Source organism: Cydia splendana, chromosome 2, assembly GCF_910591565.1.
Source record: "Cydia splendana chromosome 2, ilCydSple1.2, whole genome shotgun sequence".
NCBI classification, from domain to species: domain Eukaryota; kingdom Metazoa; phylum Arthropoda; class Insecta; order Lepidoptera; family Tortricidae; genus Cydia; species Cydia splendana.
Window position 1 is genome coordinate 29,138,694 of NC_085961.1, and position 17,089 is coordinate 29,155,782.

Consider the following 17,089-nt stretch of genomic DNA (forward strand, 5'->3'; position numbering starts at 1 on the left):
AAGCTATTTGTGAGGGGTCTCGCTATTCTGGTCATCTTATTTGCAAGAAAGTATGGTCGAGTTTGGTATGAAATAAAAGTGCTCGGTTTACACATTTATAATATTGTTTTTTAATTTACGATATTAAAATAATAAGCAAGAAATATTAAGGCTTTTTTTTATATAAAATTATATATTGTAGGTGGTACTCCTCAAACGATTAAACATTTATTTAACAACTTTTAAAAATTATGGAGGCTTTAGACTTCCTACTTTCATACAAATTAATTATTATCTCTAATGTAGGTACGCTATCAGTGCTGTCATCATTTCAATTGACGTTGCTTGTCACGCTTTAAGTTTAAACATGACTAAATTCGCAATACGTCTTTAAAAGTTGCTGAACAAATGTTGGTCAGGTTGAGGAGTAAGTACAGCCTACAACTTAATTTATTGCTCCTGTTATAGGCCCCGTGCATGAACTATAGGGGGCAGCATAGGAGCCGTCAGATTTTTGGCGCGAGGCGTAAATGTCTCGTTTATGCTTCCGATGTAGCCCACAAGATGGCAGAACTTACTATGCACAAGGAAAAGTACCTACGAGAATTGTAGATGGTAGCACTTACTTTGGCAATGTACATGTGCATAATATATGTTTCCGATTCAGGCCACATGATGCGCGCACCCTCCAACGCGCACGGTCCCTATAGGGTGCACCCGGTAAATAATACTGAAGTGGCAAAAAATTACAAAAATACTGGTAAAGTCAGTCTACACTAAGCTTGCTTTGACTTGGCAGTGACAAATGGGAGCGCCTTACTTGACGTAGCATTCGGTGTACGTTCAGACTTTATACTTTTGTATTTCTTATAATTATGTTTAGTTCAAAGATATAATATTTAAGGAAAAAATTAGAATATTAAATTTATATGTGGGTATTCATCAGTATTCATAGGTTTAAATACACGACAGATCAGGATTTACTTTAAATAAAAAGCGGAGTTTGTTTATTAAAATAACATTTTTAATAAAAAAAATTATCTTGCAGTGATTTTTGTTGCTTATAAAGAGACCGCGTAATAGGAAAGCAGTAAAAATGCGAACGTTTGCAGCGCCAGGATAATGTCCACCCCTAGTACGAAACAATCGTGGAGTACCTGTTAACATAATAATTAATACTTTATGGGGCATTATCTATGAAAAGGGACCTTATTGTCGATGGCGCTTACGCCGCACAGCGTCGCACGGCATTGTATTTATATCGGAGCATCCTTAATAATGGCGTAAGCGCCATCGACAATAAGATCCCTTTTCATAGATAACGTCACAAATGTTATATTCAGTGGGTACACACTCGCACAGCTCAGGTGTAAAAGGGTATAAGTGTTATGTGGAACCATAGAGTAATATTTTATAAGTAAAGAATGAGTGGTAACTCCATACATCAGTTTTCTTACCAAAACGCGCGTTATTTCGTAGTCGACATCTAGATGTCGACTACGAAATAACGCGCGTTTTGTCATGTAAGTACTTACCTATATTTTAGCGTGTTTTGTCGGACGCACCTTATTGGATTTAATTATTTACCGGCATTATTGTGTACAAAGTAGTTAAAAACCGTATATACTTGAATACACATCCGGGGAAAAAATGCGATTTGGGCCATTTTATTTAAAGTTGTCCCCTACACTTTTTTTTTCAAAATTGGGATTTTTTATGTTATTTCTACTCAGAATCATGAGCTCTTTTGATCCTAATAGGAGAATAAAAGTGTCCCAAGATTTCCATACATTTTTCGACCTTTCCATTCCGAAACCGCCATACAAAGTCTATGAAAAAATGGTAACGGAATGGGAAAAAAACCTTGGGGCACTTTTTTTCTCCTATTAGGATAGAAAGAGCTCGTGATTCTGAGTAGAAATAACATAAAAAAAAACCCAATTTTGAAAAAAAAGTGTAGGGGACAACTTTAAATAAAATGGCCCATTTATGCCAAATGTCCGGGGTAAGTCTTTGTCCGGGTTCAGCGAATTTTTATATATAGAGATGGCAGCCCTACTTGTGGTACGTATAATTACAACTAACGAGCATTTACATTTCACAATCTCAGGGTTCTTAGCCATCGAAGGGTCAGGGCAATATCAGATAAATCGACTTTTTAGAAACAAGTTGATCAAGTATTAACCTTTTTCTTCCCAATGGTCTCAATAATCATCATATTTTCCCAATGCTCTGAATAATCATCATATTTTATGTGTTTTCTGTTCTTCCCACGAATTCCAACAACTCAACAAAAGTAAACAAACCGGACAAGTGCGATTCGGACTCACCCAACGAGGGTTCCGTACTTTCTAGTATTTGTTGTTATAGCGGCAACAGAAATATAATATATTATCTGTGAAAATTTCCACTGTCTAGCTATCACGGTTCATGAGATACAGCCTGGTGATAGACAGACGGACGGACAGTGGAGTCTTAGTAATAGGGTCCCGTTTTTACCCTTTGGGAACGGAACCCTAAAAAAGTATTTCATTCCATTTCAAACAGTATGCTTAATTAAGAACATTGGGCAGAAACCTGTAGTTTTATTAAGATTGCTTGGACAAGACGAAGCTACCTGATCGAGATCTACCCGAGACATCTGTGTTCGCATATAGGAAACCTTCTGTTTGATCCACGTGACGAAGACGTCGATAGTATTCAATACTATACTGCAATAAGAAAGACACATTATAAAACAAGGAAAAAAAGAACTAAGTAAGTACCAATACTAATATTTATTACTGTGTATTAAAAAACAACAGAATGAACTGCCATCTGTGCTTAAAGAAATTAACTAAACGTGACTTTGATAACAGCGCCATCTCGTGGTTTTACGGTGTAACTTCTTAACATCGATACAGCGTAGCGTACCGCACAGGTAAAAGGTTTAGCTGACGTCGTTCACAGTTACCACAAAACCGCGAGATGACTCTAGTAGTACAACTTCGTAAAACTTTCCTTTTATGTAATTTTTTTATAAAAACTTAAATTCTTACATGATGGAATTTCTTGGGCTGCACCATCCCTGTCGGTGGAGGTTTACCAAAGGCAGCAATGCTATCATGTACCTGTAGCAAAAATCGTGTGTTATATAAAGCCTTGTTATATATCACTTAAAAGTTATAGCGGATGCGCGTTGAAGTCTACATCCCTTCACTTCACATCTATCAGAAAAAAAATTAGTACAGAATGTAGTGCATAATTAGTTTCCATCGTATTTTCACTGAAACGTACGTACACGTCACTATTTCAGTCAGTCTCGGCGTAGAGAAATGTAAGTAAAGAATTTTTTTTCTCAGTGTGGGGGCTCTTGTGCTGCCTCCTACATAACAGTTGGTGCACTCTTTAGCAGCGTATACCGCAACATATATCCAAATAAATGTATATATTTGGCGGCGGTGAAAAGGTAAAAAAGATAAAGGAAAGGTATTTAATGACACAAACGGGTCTACCGCGATATAATTTCATTATTTTATCTTTTTTTCATTAAATTATATCGCGGTAGACCCGTTTGTGTAATTAAATATGTGTACAAAACGTGAGACGTTAAAGTGTTATAAAGGAAAGATATTAAGAAGATCAACATTATTGTACAAACCAAAAACTTGCCAGAGCTCCCTGATTCTCTGCCAGGTTTGCTTGTATGACTACGTTCCTGAAATAGGATGAACGACATTAAGGCCCAGAAAGTTCGTGTTCTCTCACTCTCACTGAGCGTAAGCGTGAGCGAGATGGAAGTACGTGCCCGGGAGCGCGGATGTATATACATACTTATTTTTAATTTGAATTATTTGTACCTTTAAATAAATCACCCGGGCATACGAAATAATTCTTGCCCAAGCTGAAACAGACACCTTCGCTTTCGCTTGATCAATAAAGCTAAGAGTAGACATCTTACGTTTACTGGGGTGTTTACTGGCCATTACGGGGTCAAAGGAATTCTGGCCAAGATGGGACACTCTGACAACACCGATTGTCGTATGTGTGGCGAAGAGGAAGACAGTAAAACACCTAATGTGTGAATATCACGCCCTCGCCAGACAAAGAATGAAGGTCTTTGGAGCAGGATATCTGGAAACAAAGGACTTCAAAACGCTACCCATGAGCTCCATCATCCGGCACATGGATATATGGTGGGAAAAGCTCTTGAGTAGTTGACGGATCTTTTCTAGGGGGTAATTGCAAAAGATCCCTATGGGTCGAAGTGTATCCGCAAGGGCCCCCGAAAACAAAACAAAAAGAGTAGAGAGTAGACATCTTACGCATGTCTTCTAATTCTTCTCTCTTCAACAGGGTCCTCGTTAGCCATCCAGTTGTCCACGTTGCTCGCCAGGTGGTCGGACCGCGTCAAGATGTAGGATGTAGACCGTCTTATCAGGTTCGGCTTGAAAAGAAGAAATATCATCAACCAACATCATTTTACTCGCGACTCCCGGCATTTTGGCACGGCTCATGGGAGCCCTGGGGTCCGCTTGGCAGCTAATCCCAAGAATTGGCGTCGACACTAGTTTTTATGAAAGCGACTGCCATCTGATCTTCCAACGCAGAGGGTAAACTAGGCCTTATTGGGATTAGTCCGGTTTACTCACGATGTTTTCCTTCACCGAAAAGCGACTGGTGAATATCAAATGGTAAATATCAGATATTTCGTACATAAGTTACGAAAAACTCATTGGTAGGTACGAGCCGGGGTTTGAACCCGCGACCTCCGGATTGCAAGTCGCACGCTCTTACTGCTAGGCTACCAATCCTTCAACTATCATCAACCAACGAACTTAAAAATTTGAATAAAGCTCAAAAATAACCTCACGGGAACTATAAGGAGCGTACATGAACTATAGGGGGCAGTATAGGAGCCGTCAGATTTTTGGCGCGAGGCGTAAATGTGAAGTTTATGCTTCCGATGTAGCCCACAAGATGGCAAAATGTTACTGTACAATCATTGTAAACTATGTGAGGTGTGCAATGAAGAGTATTGTAATAACCTTTTCATCACACTTGCCTCGCTTCGCGTCGGGCTTAAAATTGACACTCGTTCGTAATTTCTTATTTCCCGCCCTTAATACACAATGTACTATTTCATCACACTTGCTCGGAAAAGATGTATTTACACGTAGGGCTTGCGGGCGGGAAATTGAATTTTTCGCCCTAGGGCGGAAAAAATCTTTTCCGAGCAAGTGTGATGAAAAACACTTATTTACACGTAGGGCTTGCGGGCGGGAAATTGAAATTTTCGCCCTAGGGCGGAAAAGTGTTTTATACAGAAGTTTGTTTTTATTAATTCTCCTTTTTTTCCTTACAAGTGTGATGAAAAACATTGTGTGTGCCACGGGCGGTAAAGAAATTCCGAACTCGTGAACATTTTAAGCCCTCGCTTCGCGTCGGGCTTAAAATTGACACTCGTTCGTAATTTCTTATTTCCCGCCCTTAATACACAATGTACTATTACAGCACATATGTATGCTATGCGGTGCTATTTTGCAGCCCTAGGGCGGGATTAAGGACAATACGTGATGCCTATGTCAAAAATTTAAAGGGCCATATGTACTGTACTGTATAACGTTGTACGATACACGTGCGAATAGGTAATTCGCAACTCGTGTCGATTTAAAACACTCCCTTCAGTCGTGTTTTAATTTATCGCTACTCGTTACGAATTTACAATTTTCGCACTTGTATCGTAATGTCACAGTACAAGAACAGTAGTGAATCTTCATAGAAATGTGGCGCTGCCGGCTTGAATGTGTGCGTGCGCGCCGGGCGCCGTGTACGCACGCGCTGCCACGCACACATTAGCATAATATACGGGGGAATACGGTGGCGGCAGTGTTGGCCGTACCGCGACTGTGATCGCGCGCATTCGAGTACGCTGCACGCCCGCTCGCATTTCCTGCTCTTAACGGCCTTAATTTTTTTGATCATGACTTCGAACAGAGGAAATAAATATTGTAGTGTCTTTGGGTGTCACAATAACGACTCCTCAAACCCGGACTTGTCATTCTTCACAATACATTAATTACAGGAATTATGGTACAGATCGAAATTACTCATAGTCCCACCCGATGACTTCGTCGTGAATATAGGAAGGATGGAGAAGGTGTTTCGCAAAGCGTTTGAAAAGGACCACATCAACATTAAAATCGGCACGTCAATTTAGGAACAATTAAAAGACATTAAATTCTATGTCTTTTCTTCGATGCCCTGCCCATGCTTCCCTAAAACCTTTGTACTAATGTTATACGTAAGGATGAGAATTTACTTTACTTTAACCGCTAACAGTAAAGCGTTCCGAAACATGCAGAAACCGGAGGAACTTTTTTCTGTATTGAATTTATAATTTTTTTAATAAATGCCATTTCCTAATGTAAATATTTAAAAAGCGTTTTATTTATACGTCATTTATGAATTGTTAGAACATTCCATTATTATATAAATAGAAACCTAGTGTTACTCATAATACGCAAATAATATTTAACTAAAAATAAAAGTGACAACCCTAAGCGCCAACGCAAGAGTAGGTAAATAACTTGCCGAGCGGCCTTAGATTCACTACTGTTCTTAGTGTACTGTGGTAATGTACTATTACCTCAAGGGCAGTGGTCGATGATTCCGAGGGCCGGGTAGGTGACACTAGGTAAGAAGCTGCCTTTGCGTGGTACGCGTAGTCGCGGGGTTCGTTGAGTAGCTCCATTGGGTCTTCTGGAAGTTTAGGACAAAACTCGGAAGCTTTCTTTGGTCTTCAAATTATTAATAGAATCAGACCGGCTAGCATAAGCTGCGTTTTCGCGCGTCACTCCCTACAACTAGTGCGACTTCAACTATGGATTCGCGTGCTAGCCGGTCAGACGTTACTTCGCGGAAATGCATATTAATTAAGGCCGTTCCCGTACCCAAATTTCTCCTCTTTTTGTTTCATAGTGTCACATAGTAAAGAAACAAGTAAAGTTGGAGTATAAATTCGAATTGGAGGTTACTTTGGCAATAAATTGTATCGAGCGAAGTGTTATGAATCGTGTATCGAAAGCTGTGTTATTAAAGATAATATAATCAAGAATTATATTTATTTTTCCCACGTCTACAAATATCACCGTTTCTTAGAAAAATAGGATAATTATTGGGGTATTTTTACATTTCTGGCTCAGGGAACGGCCTTAAAACAAAAACATTATTTTGCTAATTCGCAAAATCATGTGCTAGTTAATCAGTGCTAACCAATTGTACATTATTGTATATTTTTTGCATATTTAAGTACAATTAATTTTCCTACGGCGAAAATAAACACGCAAATAAATATAACAAACCACCACCGGTGGGGCATTAGTTACCTACATGAAATATGCAAGAAAGTATGTACATATAACGGGTTAGCACTGATTGACTAGCACATTTTTGTTTTATTTCTCTTACTTTCTTTGGTCTCCAAGCCAAAAGCTAAGAATCATGTGATATGGGCACTGCAATATGTCTATAGTATGTGATGTTGTACGCAGAGTACGGCGTCAACAGGAGAACATAACCCAACACATGTACACACAACAAGAAATGACCTATTAATAAAATTGTACCATTGTTTACCTAGGGATATGTCAGACACGGAATCCGGGTTGAACAATCCATCCTTCGCGTCAGCTTCTACCGAGCCCATCTTGAATGCTAACTCCTGCCCATGAGCAAATACGGTTAAAGTAATCCCTATACCATGTCTTGTAAGAATTTTCAGGTTTTTATGTTTTTATCATACGTATTGGTGACAGAAAAGTGACATATGGCAGAAGACAAAATGTCATAATGATTTAGACCTTTTTAGGCAGGTAAGTAAGGTTTGATAAAATGTATTAATTTATTATGAATAATATGATATGACGGGCGTCACTAGTCACTAGTCGAAAGTTGGGTTTCTGCCTCTCTGATCACCCTTGCCTATTCGATCGATAGAGAAGCAGATAACGAAATTTCGATTTTCGCGTTTCGCGGTAGGCCACCTGTAAACAAACCGCCTTGATGCAATGCATCAATGTCATAGTAAAAACTTATCACAAAACTATTTAAGGCCTAGTAAGTATGTTTTAGTATGTGCACTAGTGCTGCACTCTGCCGGCAGAACATTGCAGTAATACTCCCTAATTACGTATTAAATTAAAATTAAATCGTAAAAGTATTGATAAATTTAGTTTTCTCAAGGTGGTTACTGGTTAGTGGTCCCTCACCCTCACACCCTCCATATTTACCCCCTTATTCCTAAACGCGCTAGAAACCTCAATTAGCTAATAATCGTTTGTCTTTATCTGTCATTTTGACTTATGTATTTGTAAGAAAGGGATAAAACATAATTAAACTAAATCAGCCCCGTAAAGTTTTATGTACGTTTTTTTCTTTATCAATAAGTTCGTACTCAAAATTAAAGCTTAAAATGCTTGGTACAGTAGCCATATATTTAATCGAATCTGCATTCAATAAATAACAAAAGTATCTACTATCATCGTAACATCCCTCCACACTTGAACGTATCTTAATTAAATTACGAAAATCATTAATTTAATAAACCTGTTAACTCAGTAGCCCGTGGCAGGACGTAGGCTAGTACAAAAGTTTTTTTTTTAATTCCCTAATTCCTTAGATGTCATTCGCGCCCGCGTCAAAAGGCGCGAACGGTTGGGTGCCATTGTTGTGTTCGATTTGAATTTCGAACTACGCACCCCGTGGCTACATTATTCGCGGTTGCCAGAGTGTAAAAAGTTTTTTTTTTACGATTGATATCGTGTTTTTTGGCGATTGACTTATTAAATTGTATTTATATGTTTTTGTTGTTGTGTTATCATTAATTATGTAGTGAGAATGAGAAGTTTAGATAAATTTGGCCACCATGATTTTGGAGGCTAGTGGTGGGTAGAAATTAAAAATCTTTAGGTCAAAATTATAGTTTGTCAAAGATCTGTCTGTCTCATTTCAAACACAGTAGTACTAGCACCCAAATGAAAAGGATGAGTATAGTTTTTTTTCTTCTTATTTACTGACGGTTAGACCAACTATAGCTTCGAGCAACACCGGCTTCCGACACATCGGAAGGGAGGGGCCCAAGCGATATCTCACCGTACAAATCTTTCTGCCATTTTTCGCGGGGGGAAAGGTGCACACAGTCGCACTTCTCACACACTTACATACAAAATCCAATCTGTAATGACGACACAAATACATAGAAAATGACACACGTCAAAGACAAATCTTGCAAACCTCGATCTCTTTTTGTGTACGGACGAGTGACAAGTGTCACAACACGCACACTAACACATTTTCGTTGAAGTATGTTATTGTATTCTGAGAGATGAGAAGTCGGATTTGTCGCTCGACCGATCCGCAATTTGTACTGAGCGAGCAAAATCGATAAATCCAACAATTACATGAGACTAAAATATAATAATTGTGTTTGAATGTAATTAAACGTATGATATGTAAAAAAAAATATTACATGTGAAATGTAACACTTTCTTTTTGTAAATTTGATGTCCCCGACCCCTTTTTACAACAAAAAACCGAGCAAACAGGCATTTTTGTGCAGCAGTGTTCACGCGCGCGTCTAGACTCGGTCTAGTGAAAAATCCAAGTGCAACTAGTTTTATTACCCGCGCTAGATTAGATTGACGTGCTAATCTTGTACCTCGGCAGAGGGGAAATAGTGCGAATGCCGCCTCCCTTCCGTGTTGCTCGAAGAACTATAGTAATCTAATCTGAACTGATAAACTTACTGGCTGGTCACTGAGAAGTAAATTTTGATATCTGTCAGACCAATACATTTTATGTCAGTTAATTATTTACATAGACGATTTAATAGCAAAGTGCCCTGGCAGCAAAAGCCATTTCTTAAAAAAAGAAGATTTAATTAGGAAATCAGTGTAATTTAATTATATTATACCCGACTACGGCAAAGCAAAAAGAGGGTTATCATTTTGACTGGTATGTTTCTTCAACTATACCATTGATTTTGACAAAAGCGGATAAGTATACTTCGTTACACTTGAGTCACTTGACCTAAATTCAAACAGAACTCAAATTACCGTTAATAAAACATACAAACATACAAATAAGCAAGGATACCGTTAAACTCACGACTTGATTGTGTCATTGGAGAATTCTGCGGAACGTCAAATGACGGTGCGATTTAGTCAAGTGTCAGGCATCAAGGAAATGACTTAATCAGAGAATCATACATGGGAATTGACGGTGAGTTGGCTACTTGTTAAATATCGTTTATTGCAAAACATATAGGGATTACAGGAAAAAGATAATAAGCTAGAGATACAGATTTACACAACAGGACAAGCAGAAGTTGTCAATATAATGATACAAGTGTGCATCATGTTAGAGCAACTAGAAAATGCACACTAAAACATAATTTTGGAAACAACTTTGTTTGTGACTGTGATCATACCTTCAATACCCAGAATAAAATCGTTCTGTCCACAGATCAATCACACATACGTTTTAGACCAGGAGGCCTGGCCAAGATGCCAATCTTTTGTGCCGTAGCGAACAAAACGCTAATGTCTCTTTCTCGCACTTATATGGAAGAGTGATTGAGAGGCATTACCACTTCATCTTTGTTTTTTCCATCATTAAGTTACTTAATGCATAGTTCTTCTTAATTTTAATTCGTCACAATTTGACAAGTAGCAAAATTGCAAATTTTTGCGTATTTTGAAGCAGTAACTACAAATCGATAGAGTTAGAAGGAAAGTCTGCAGCAATTTTGATAGCCCAAGCAGTGCAAGTGTTATTTATACGTCATAATTTCATAGAAGTTTGACGTTTAAAATAACACTTGCGCTGCGTGGACTGCCAAAATCTCTGCAGACTTTTCTTGGTCTATCTCTATTAATTCTCTGTTCAGTTTTAATTTGTCACAAAAATACTCATGCTCTACCTATAGTATCTATGGCGGTAGCCTTGCACATCAATTCGCACATTTTTTCATTCAACCTGTCACGCATATCAATATCAACAGGCGACCGCTGAGTGGGCGTGCATAATCGAACATCCAAAGCTAGAAAGTGAAATGGTCCGCCATTTTTTTTTTCACGAATCAATCAATTTTTTGCGCTGCCAACACCGCGGTGGCAGCGGGACGTCGCTACCGAAAGATATTTCGCTGATTTTTGAGTTTTCTCTTGATGTAGGTCAGTAACATGTTGAAATTTTGGATATGCTTTTGATTGTCGGTGTTGCGAATTCGGGAATTAAAAAAATGTCTTTTTGAAATTAATCAACTGTTGACCGCAGCAGTGACCATCTGAGATATTGACGTGTCAATAAATAGGAAGAAATTTTCAATTCGACTATCGAATATAATTCGGGGATATTATCGTATAAGTTTATGTTATGTGTTATTCTATGAATGTATCATTATAAAATAGGTACTTCGTCTTTTTCTCACTATTACATTAGTAAATAAATCACTGTTTTTAAGACTTCTATTATCTTTTTCAAAAAGTCTCGGCACTTCCAGCTAGCCGAATTTAACAATAGTTATTTGTTTTCCAAAGAGGCAAGTTTTTTGTTTAACCCCATTTGTGCCAATATTGATACCCGAGCAAGCGAAATATTCCAACATTGAACCACGAGCATAGGCACAACCTCTGCTAAAAATCAAAATCTTGTGAGAATAATTATGGTGTTTAAAGTAGCACTTTCACACTTAGTCACTCCAAAGAAAGTCTGTCCAAAGTTAGCAGAGACGGACTCTTTGTCATTTAGTTATATATGCGTCAGTATATTTTACAAACTGCGTCAACCATTTAATTTTTATCATTCCCATAACATTTCGTCGCTACTAATTTAAAAGCGCTCGCCGCTCGCATCACTAAATTTTTCAACCCCATCGTTTACCTAAATCAACAACGATTTTGAATTTAGGCAAATAAAAAAGCCCATATGTTAGCTTAATAAAGCTGAACCCTTTATTTACAGAGTTTTTAGGCTATTATAATATTTAATGCTAAACAAACAAGGGACTTGACCAAATGACTTCATCCAGTTTATGATTTTATAATCACTTCAATTGGTTAACGTGGAATTTCGGGGTTTTCGTTTAAGTTTTGACTATGTTAAACATCAATAGTAAATACGTTAGAAGTTCAAAATAAAATCGCAAGTTACAAATTTTGCTAAATGTAGCCAAATAATTTTTTGTTGTTAAAGTGGTTGGTTTGTTAAACCAGGCTACAACAAAAGTAGATAAGTATAAATTTTCAATTTTACCGAACAAACATTCTTTCAAACTCAAGTAGGTAGGGTAGGGACAACTCTTAAACTTTTTACTTGTTCGTATACTGATATTAAGTACGACTACCAGCAGCCGTAACAAAGTTCAAAAATTATGACCCCATCCTGCAAAAATAAACTTCACATCGTGTAATTTTTAGTTACAAAAATAAATATGAATTGTAAACAACCCTTCGCATTTTTTCCAAGTATTCTTTCTTTCACACGGAGACAGGAAGATACTGTGAGTAAATAAATAACATTGAATTTTCTTAAACACAATATCTAAACTAAATCCTAAACCAAATAACATCAGGTATACCTACTTAGCTGAGGTCTAAATACATAACTACCTATTGATACGTCTGCAAAAGATACTACATTTTAACATCTAATCAATGTCAATCTGTTACGTAAACACAACCCTTTTGCCCTCACAGACTTGCCCCTAAACGTCCGTTTAACTTTCTCCCTAAACTATACTTAGTTCGCGCTTTGCCCTGATATAATCTTCGTCATTGGTGCCCGCGGGACTTTTGATCCCTACTGATCACCTTTTTTGTCTTTGATTTGATTTTTTTGTGTGATTCTGTTTGGTTAATGAGTTTGAGTTAGGTTATTGCTGGCAATGTAGGTAGAAAGTCATTATCGACTGGCCTAGGTACAGGTAAGCGAAAGTTTAAGTTTTGGTCAGTATGAAAAGTGGTTATAAAATCGTTATATTACCCAAATGTAGTTTAGGAAGTGTAGTATTTAGGTTTAGTAGGTTTGCCGTTTTTTTTTTCAAATATATTTTTAGTTCTGGGTCAATACTACATTTTGACTGTTGTAAGTAAAAATACTCGTAAGGGTGTTAAGTGAAGTGTTAAGAGGATTATTGTGGTTTATTTCAGTTTTATAAACATTGTTTTAACCTATTTGTCCCCTGACCAATTCGGAAAAGCTTTTTTTAAATCAGTGTGTAAAAGTTGATTTTGTCGTCTATATACGAATGTTTTTCTGCGAAAGCTTATAGAGACTGCGCATTTTTTTTCACTAAAAAATAAAACAAAATAATCAATAAGGCATCCTACCTATTAAAACAATAAATATCAAACAATATAATTTAAATCGTACCGTAAGTACATTTCTGTAGAAAGGATATACTTATGTTTCAAATTTCACCGAAATAATTACAATGCTAGTAAAGAAGTTTAATTCCACCACACGCCAAAACGGTGTAACCGTAAAATGGAAAAAACTCAGGCACGTTCGCTCCGTTATTAAAGTCACAGAAACAAACAGAAATCATCAATTATAATCATTTCTGTCGTTTTTTCGACACGAGGAAAGGTTTAACAATTTAGAAACCGATAGCAATCATTGGGCTGTGAAATAATGGTTGTGTTAATAGGAAATAGCAAGAAATCGACTTGCCCTGTGCGGAAGAATGTAAACGCACGTGCTGGGCTAGGCGCAAAGTAGTCCTTTTCTGGATAGGTGAAGAGAAATTAAATTCATATTGATATGCGGAAGGTTTGCATAAAATTAACACGATATGCAATTACTGCTTATTAGCCCTAACATTGGGCGATTCGTGTTTATTTATGTAATCTTAACTTTCTGTTTGTTATCATCATTTTTAATAACCAATGAAGTTTAAAAGAACCTAATTTTGATAAAATAGATAAGTGAGTAATAGAGTTCTTATAAAATAATTAAATGATTTTTTTACAAATACTCTCGTGCAAGGATAGCCAAAGGTCACACGTCTACTCGTAATATTCGGTATACACAATAGCGCAAATCTTAATTTAATTTCTCTCAAAAACTAAGACTCGCAAGAAATAATGCAGAAAAAAATGCATTTACCGGAATAATATACTCTTAATTTATTATTCTTTTTTGCAATTGCTTTACGGCGCTCCGTGCTGTCTGCAAAAACTTTAAACAGTAATTTTCTAATTACAATAGCAAAACTGCCATTGAAAAGAAAATACAACTAAAATTGAATGAAGAACTTGTCCCATAACTGTCAACCCGATTAATAACCCATGTTCATAATGAATAGAAACTGATCGAAATGCCCATTTTGTGTAGGGTAATTTCTGTAACCTCAAGCAACATATGGTAGCGGCAGACGCTGCACCAACTGTTGCTTCACCCATCCCTTTCAACCTATAAAAAAACAATAGTGTTAAAGGGAGATAGAAATAGGATTCATTAGTCGGTAGTTGTGCGCAAAAAAGCGCATTGTCTGTGCGCGCGCACGTGCGTAGGCTGTGGCGCGAATTTTCGAAATTTGAATTTGAACAGGATATTGGAACGATAATCGTTGGATACAAGGTTCCGGGAAACGACAGATGGATTATTGGTTGGTTTTGGGGATGTAGGATTGTAGATGGCTTTAGATTAGGTTCTATTGGAAGAAAAATAAAATTTATTCTGCTAAGTAATAACATCATTTTTTAATTTAAAAGCTGTTTTTTATGAGAAAACAAAGTTTTCGCCTCATACATACTGCTACTGCCTATAACAATTACTAACTGTTTGATAACTGTTATTTTTGCACAAATATTAAGAAAATTTTGTAAGAAACAGTCGAAAATTATAACAGCCAAGGTGAATTGTACGTAAAAAAAATTATATAAAACTAGCAATTTTTAGATTAAACGAAAAATTAACATTTTATTCCCTAATTGTACAGTTTAATTTGATTTTAGCTTAATTTTTTCGCAATTTATGAGAGACTTATCATAATATGATAAGTCTCTCATAAATTGCTTATCATGAACAGTGGTACAACTAAAAATGAAATGCTATTGCATTTAATATTCTATCTTTTACTGGTAAGATTTAAAGTCGATTGGCATTTCATTTTGTTTTGTGTCACTATTCATGATAAAAGCGTCGATATTAGGTTCATACTGCAAAAAAAAATGTGGTTATGTCATCTTTACATAGTCTTACAAAATAAGAAAAACAATGTCTCGTCCAAAGAGAGCTTTCACTGTCTCCTCTCACCCAGCTACAAAAGGTTGTATAACCAATACATTTGGAACAAAGTTATGCCCTTTTCACTTGCGCACGCGCCGCGCCATGTGCGCGACTCGTGCCGCACGCGCACCTGATGCGCCTTCTGTTTGTGTTTATTTTCTTGCATTGTTTACGGGCCTACTTAACTCAGACGGTTAGAGAAGGCAGTTAATAGTTAGTTAAACTCATATTTAAAATTAGAAAGAGTATTTGCCATTTAATGAACGTTTGAATGTTTGATATACAAGGATAGAGCTAGAGTTAGACCAAGAAAAGTCTGCAACGAATTTATTTGTCTCAGGGGTCCCCTTTTGGAAAATTATGTCCAATAAGTAACAATTTAATACCTACTTAACTAAATCTAGTATAAGTATAAAACGAATACTATCTTCCGCAGTAGAAATGGAATTGGTCGATAATTCAATTGATATCCTCAAAACGCGTGCTCTAAAAACTGCATTCGCAACGCCCGCCGTATATCAAGTTAACTGGGCCGGTGGGCGAGCCCTAGGGCTCCGCCTTATGTTTTATAACTTCATGCGTGTGGCCTTTACAATGATATGGCTAGTTTTTACCCATACTTTAATATTATGGCCCAAATTCCATAACTTTATATAAAATCTGTATAAATATTTAGTGGTGGTATATGTGGTTAGTATCAGCTGTACATTGTGTTGTGTCCAAGAATTATTAATTTAAGATGATTTTTATTCACCGTGTAAAGTAAAACAGAAAAACATTTTAGAAAGCTATGTAGTGAAAAAATACAATATTTATCGATCAATTATTTGCTAATTTTAAAACACTAGTAAAATTTTCTCTCAGCGAGCCTCAGTTCACTGGAGGAATAAATACCATTAAAGATACTTAAAATCTACCACAGGACAGACAGGTGACACATATCACCATTTATGCATTGACCTGTTAGTGTTTGATCCTTTCGCATTTTCCCAAAGGTTAGCTGGAAGAGATCCCTTTTAGGGATAAGTTAGCCTTTGTACATAACATTTCTTTTTCCGTTTTATGTAAACCTGTTTATGTGCAATAAAGTGACATACCTTACATATGTCAAAAGTGGTCAAAAATCGTGCATTCACAATTGAACACCTTGGTTGTGCTGTACCTACGCACTAGAGCAGAAAAAAAATCGTTCTAAAAATGCGAAAAATGACTAAAATTCGCCCAGGATGCTTATTATACACAGACAGGAGTTTCAAACTTAAAACATCACATCGAACTTTATGACTCCTCTACAAATTTGCAGACGCTCTTTTTTTGCATCGCACAGTAGTATCTAAAGTCGTTTAGATACGAAGATAGCTCCTAATTTTATTACTTAGGAAACTAATAAATTTTACCGTTTTTTACCACTAAAACTGTGACTCTAATTTGCTTTAATAACCCATAAAGATTTGCCAAAAAAATGCTCCTAGTTCCGCCTATTAAAATGTCGCTAAAAAGGTTTACGGGGTTTTGGCTTTCGGCGGCGGTTTTTAGTTCTCAAAGGTAATTTCTATGAAATTATTGTTTATGGTATGGGACAGATTGCTAATAGTTAGCCAGACTTCATTAGTTAAATTGGGTTACATAGTTATACAGTTACAAATTAAAAAAAAGCAGTATGTAGGAATTTATGCGTTCTAATATTTCAATAATTCAAAATTCAGAAATTAGTTCTGCAAGTATTAGGCCTTACTCTTAGTTTCTTACATACCTATGATACCTTATAGGCATTAGAAAAAAAAAAATTAAAGTGTCCGATTTTTACCTAAGAGCTTGTTTCTACAATTCGGACATC

The 17,089-nt window shown here is 36.7% G+C and overlaps 2 protein-coding genes across 2 annotated transcripts in view; one reads left to right on the forward strand and one right to left on the reverse strand.

The window, feature by feature from the left end:
- Positions 1–17,089, forward strand: part of LOC134806110 (cadherin-87A) — a 484,783-nt gene that overhangs the window by 109,119 nt on the left and 358,575 nt on the right. The gene's annotated exons all lie outside the window — the stretch shown is intronic.
- Positions 1,003–7,756, reverse strand: LOC134799909 (uncharacterized). The gene is made up of 7 exons (XM_063772350.1): positions 7,597–7,756; positions 6,608–6,720; positions 4,284–4,405; positions 3,620–3,676; positions 3,018–3,089; positions 2,597–2,690; positions 1,003–1,136 (listed from the first exon to the last, which is right to left on the reverse strand). Exons 1-7 carry the CDS (start codon positions 7,664–7,666, stop codon positions 1,041–1,043), a joined length of 624 nt encoding a protein of 207 aa, XP_063628420.1. The 5' UTR covers positions 7,667–7,756; the 3' UTR covers positions 1,003–1,040.

What these genes read in the sequence shown, in the direction of transcription:
- LOC134799909 (XM_063772350.1), bottom strand. Translation starts at nt 7,666, where the DNA reads ATGGGCTCGGTAGAAGCTGACGCGAAGGATGGATTGTTCAACCCGGAT. An exon ending in CATCGACCACTGCCCTTGAG is followed by an intron (nt 4,406 to 6,607) that starts GTAATAGTACAT and finishes CTTCTTTTCAAG; the next exon opens with CCGAACCTGATAAGACGGTC. An exon ending in GGAGCTCTGGCAAGTTTTTG is followed by an intron (nt 3,090 to 3,619) that starts GTTTGTACAATA and finishes TTTTTGCTACAG; the next exon opens with GTACATGATAGCATTGCTGC.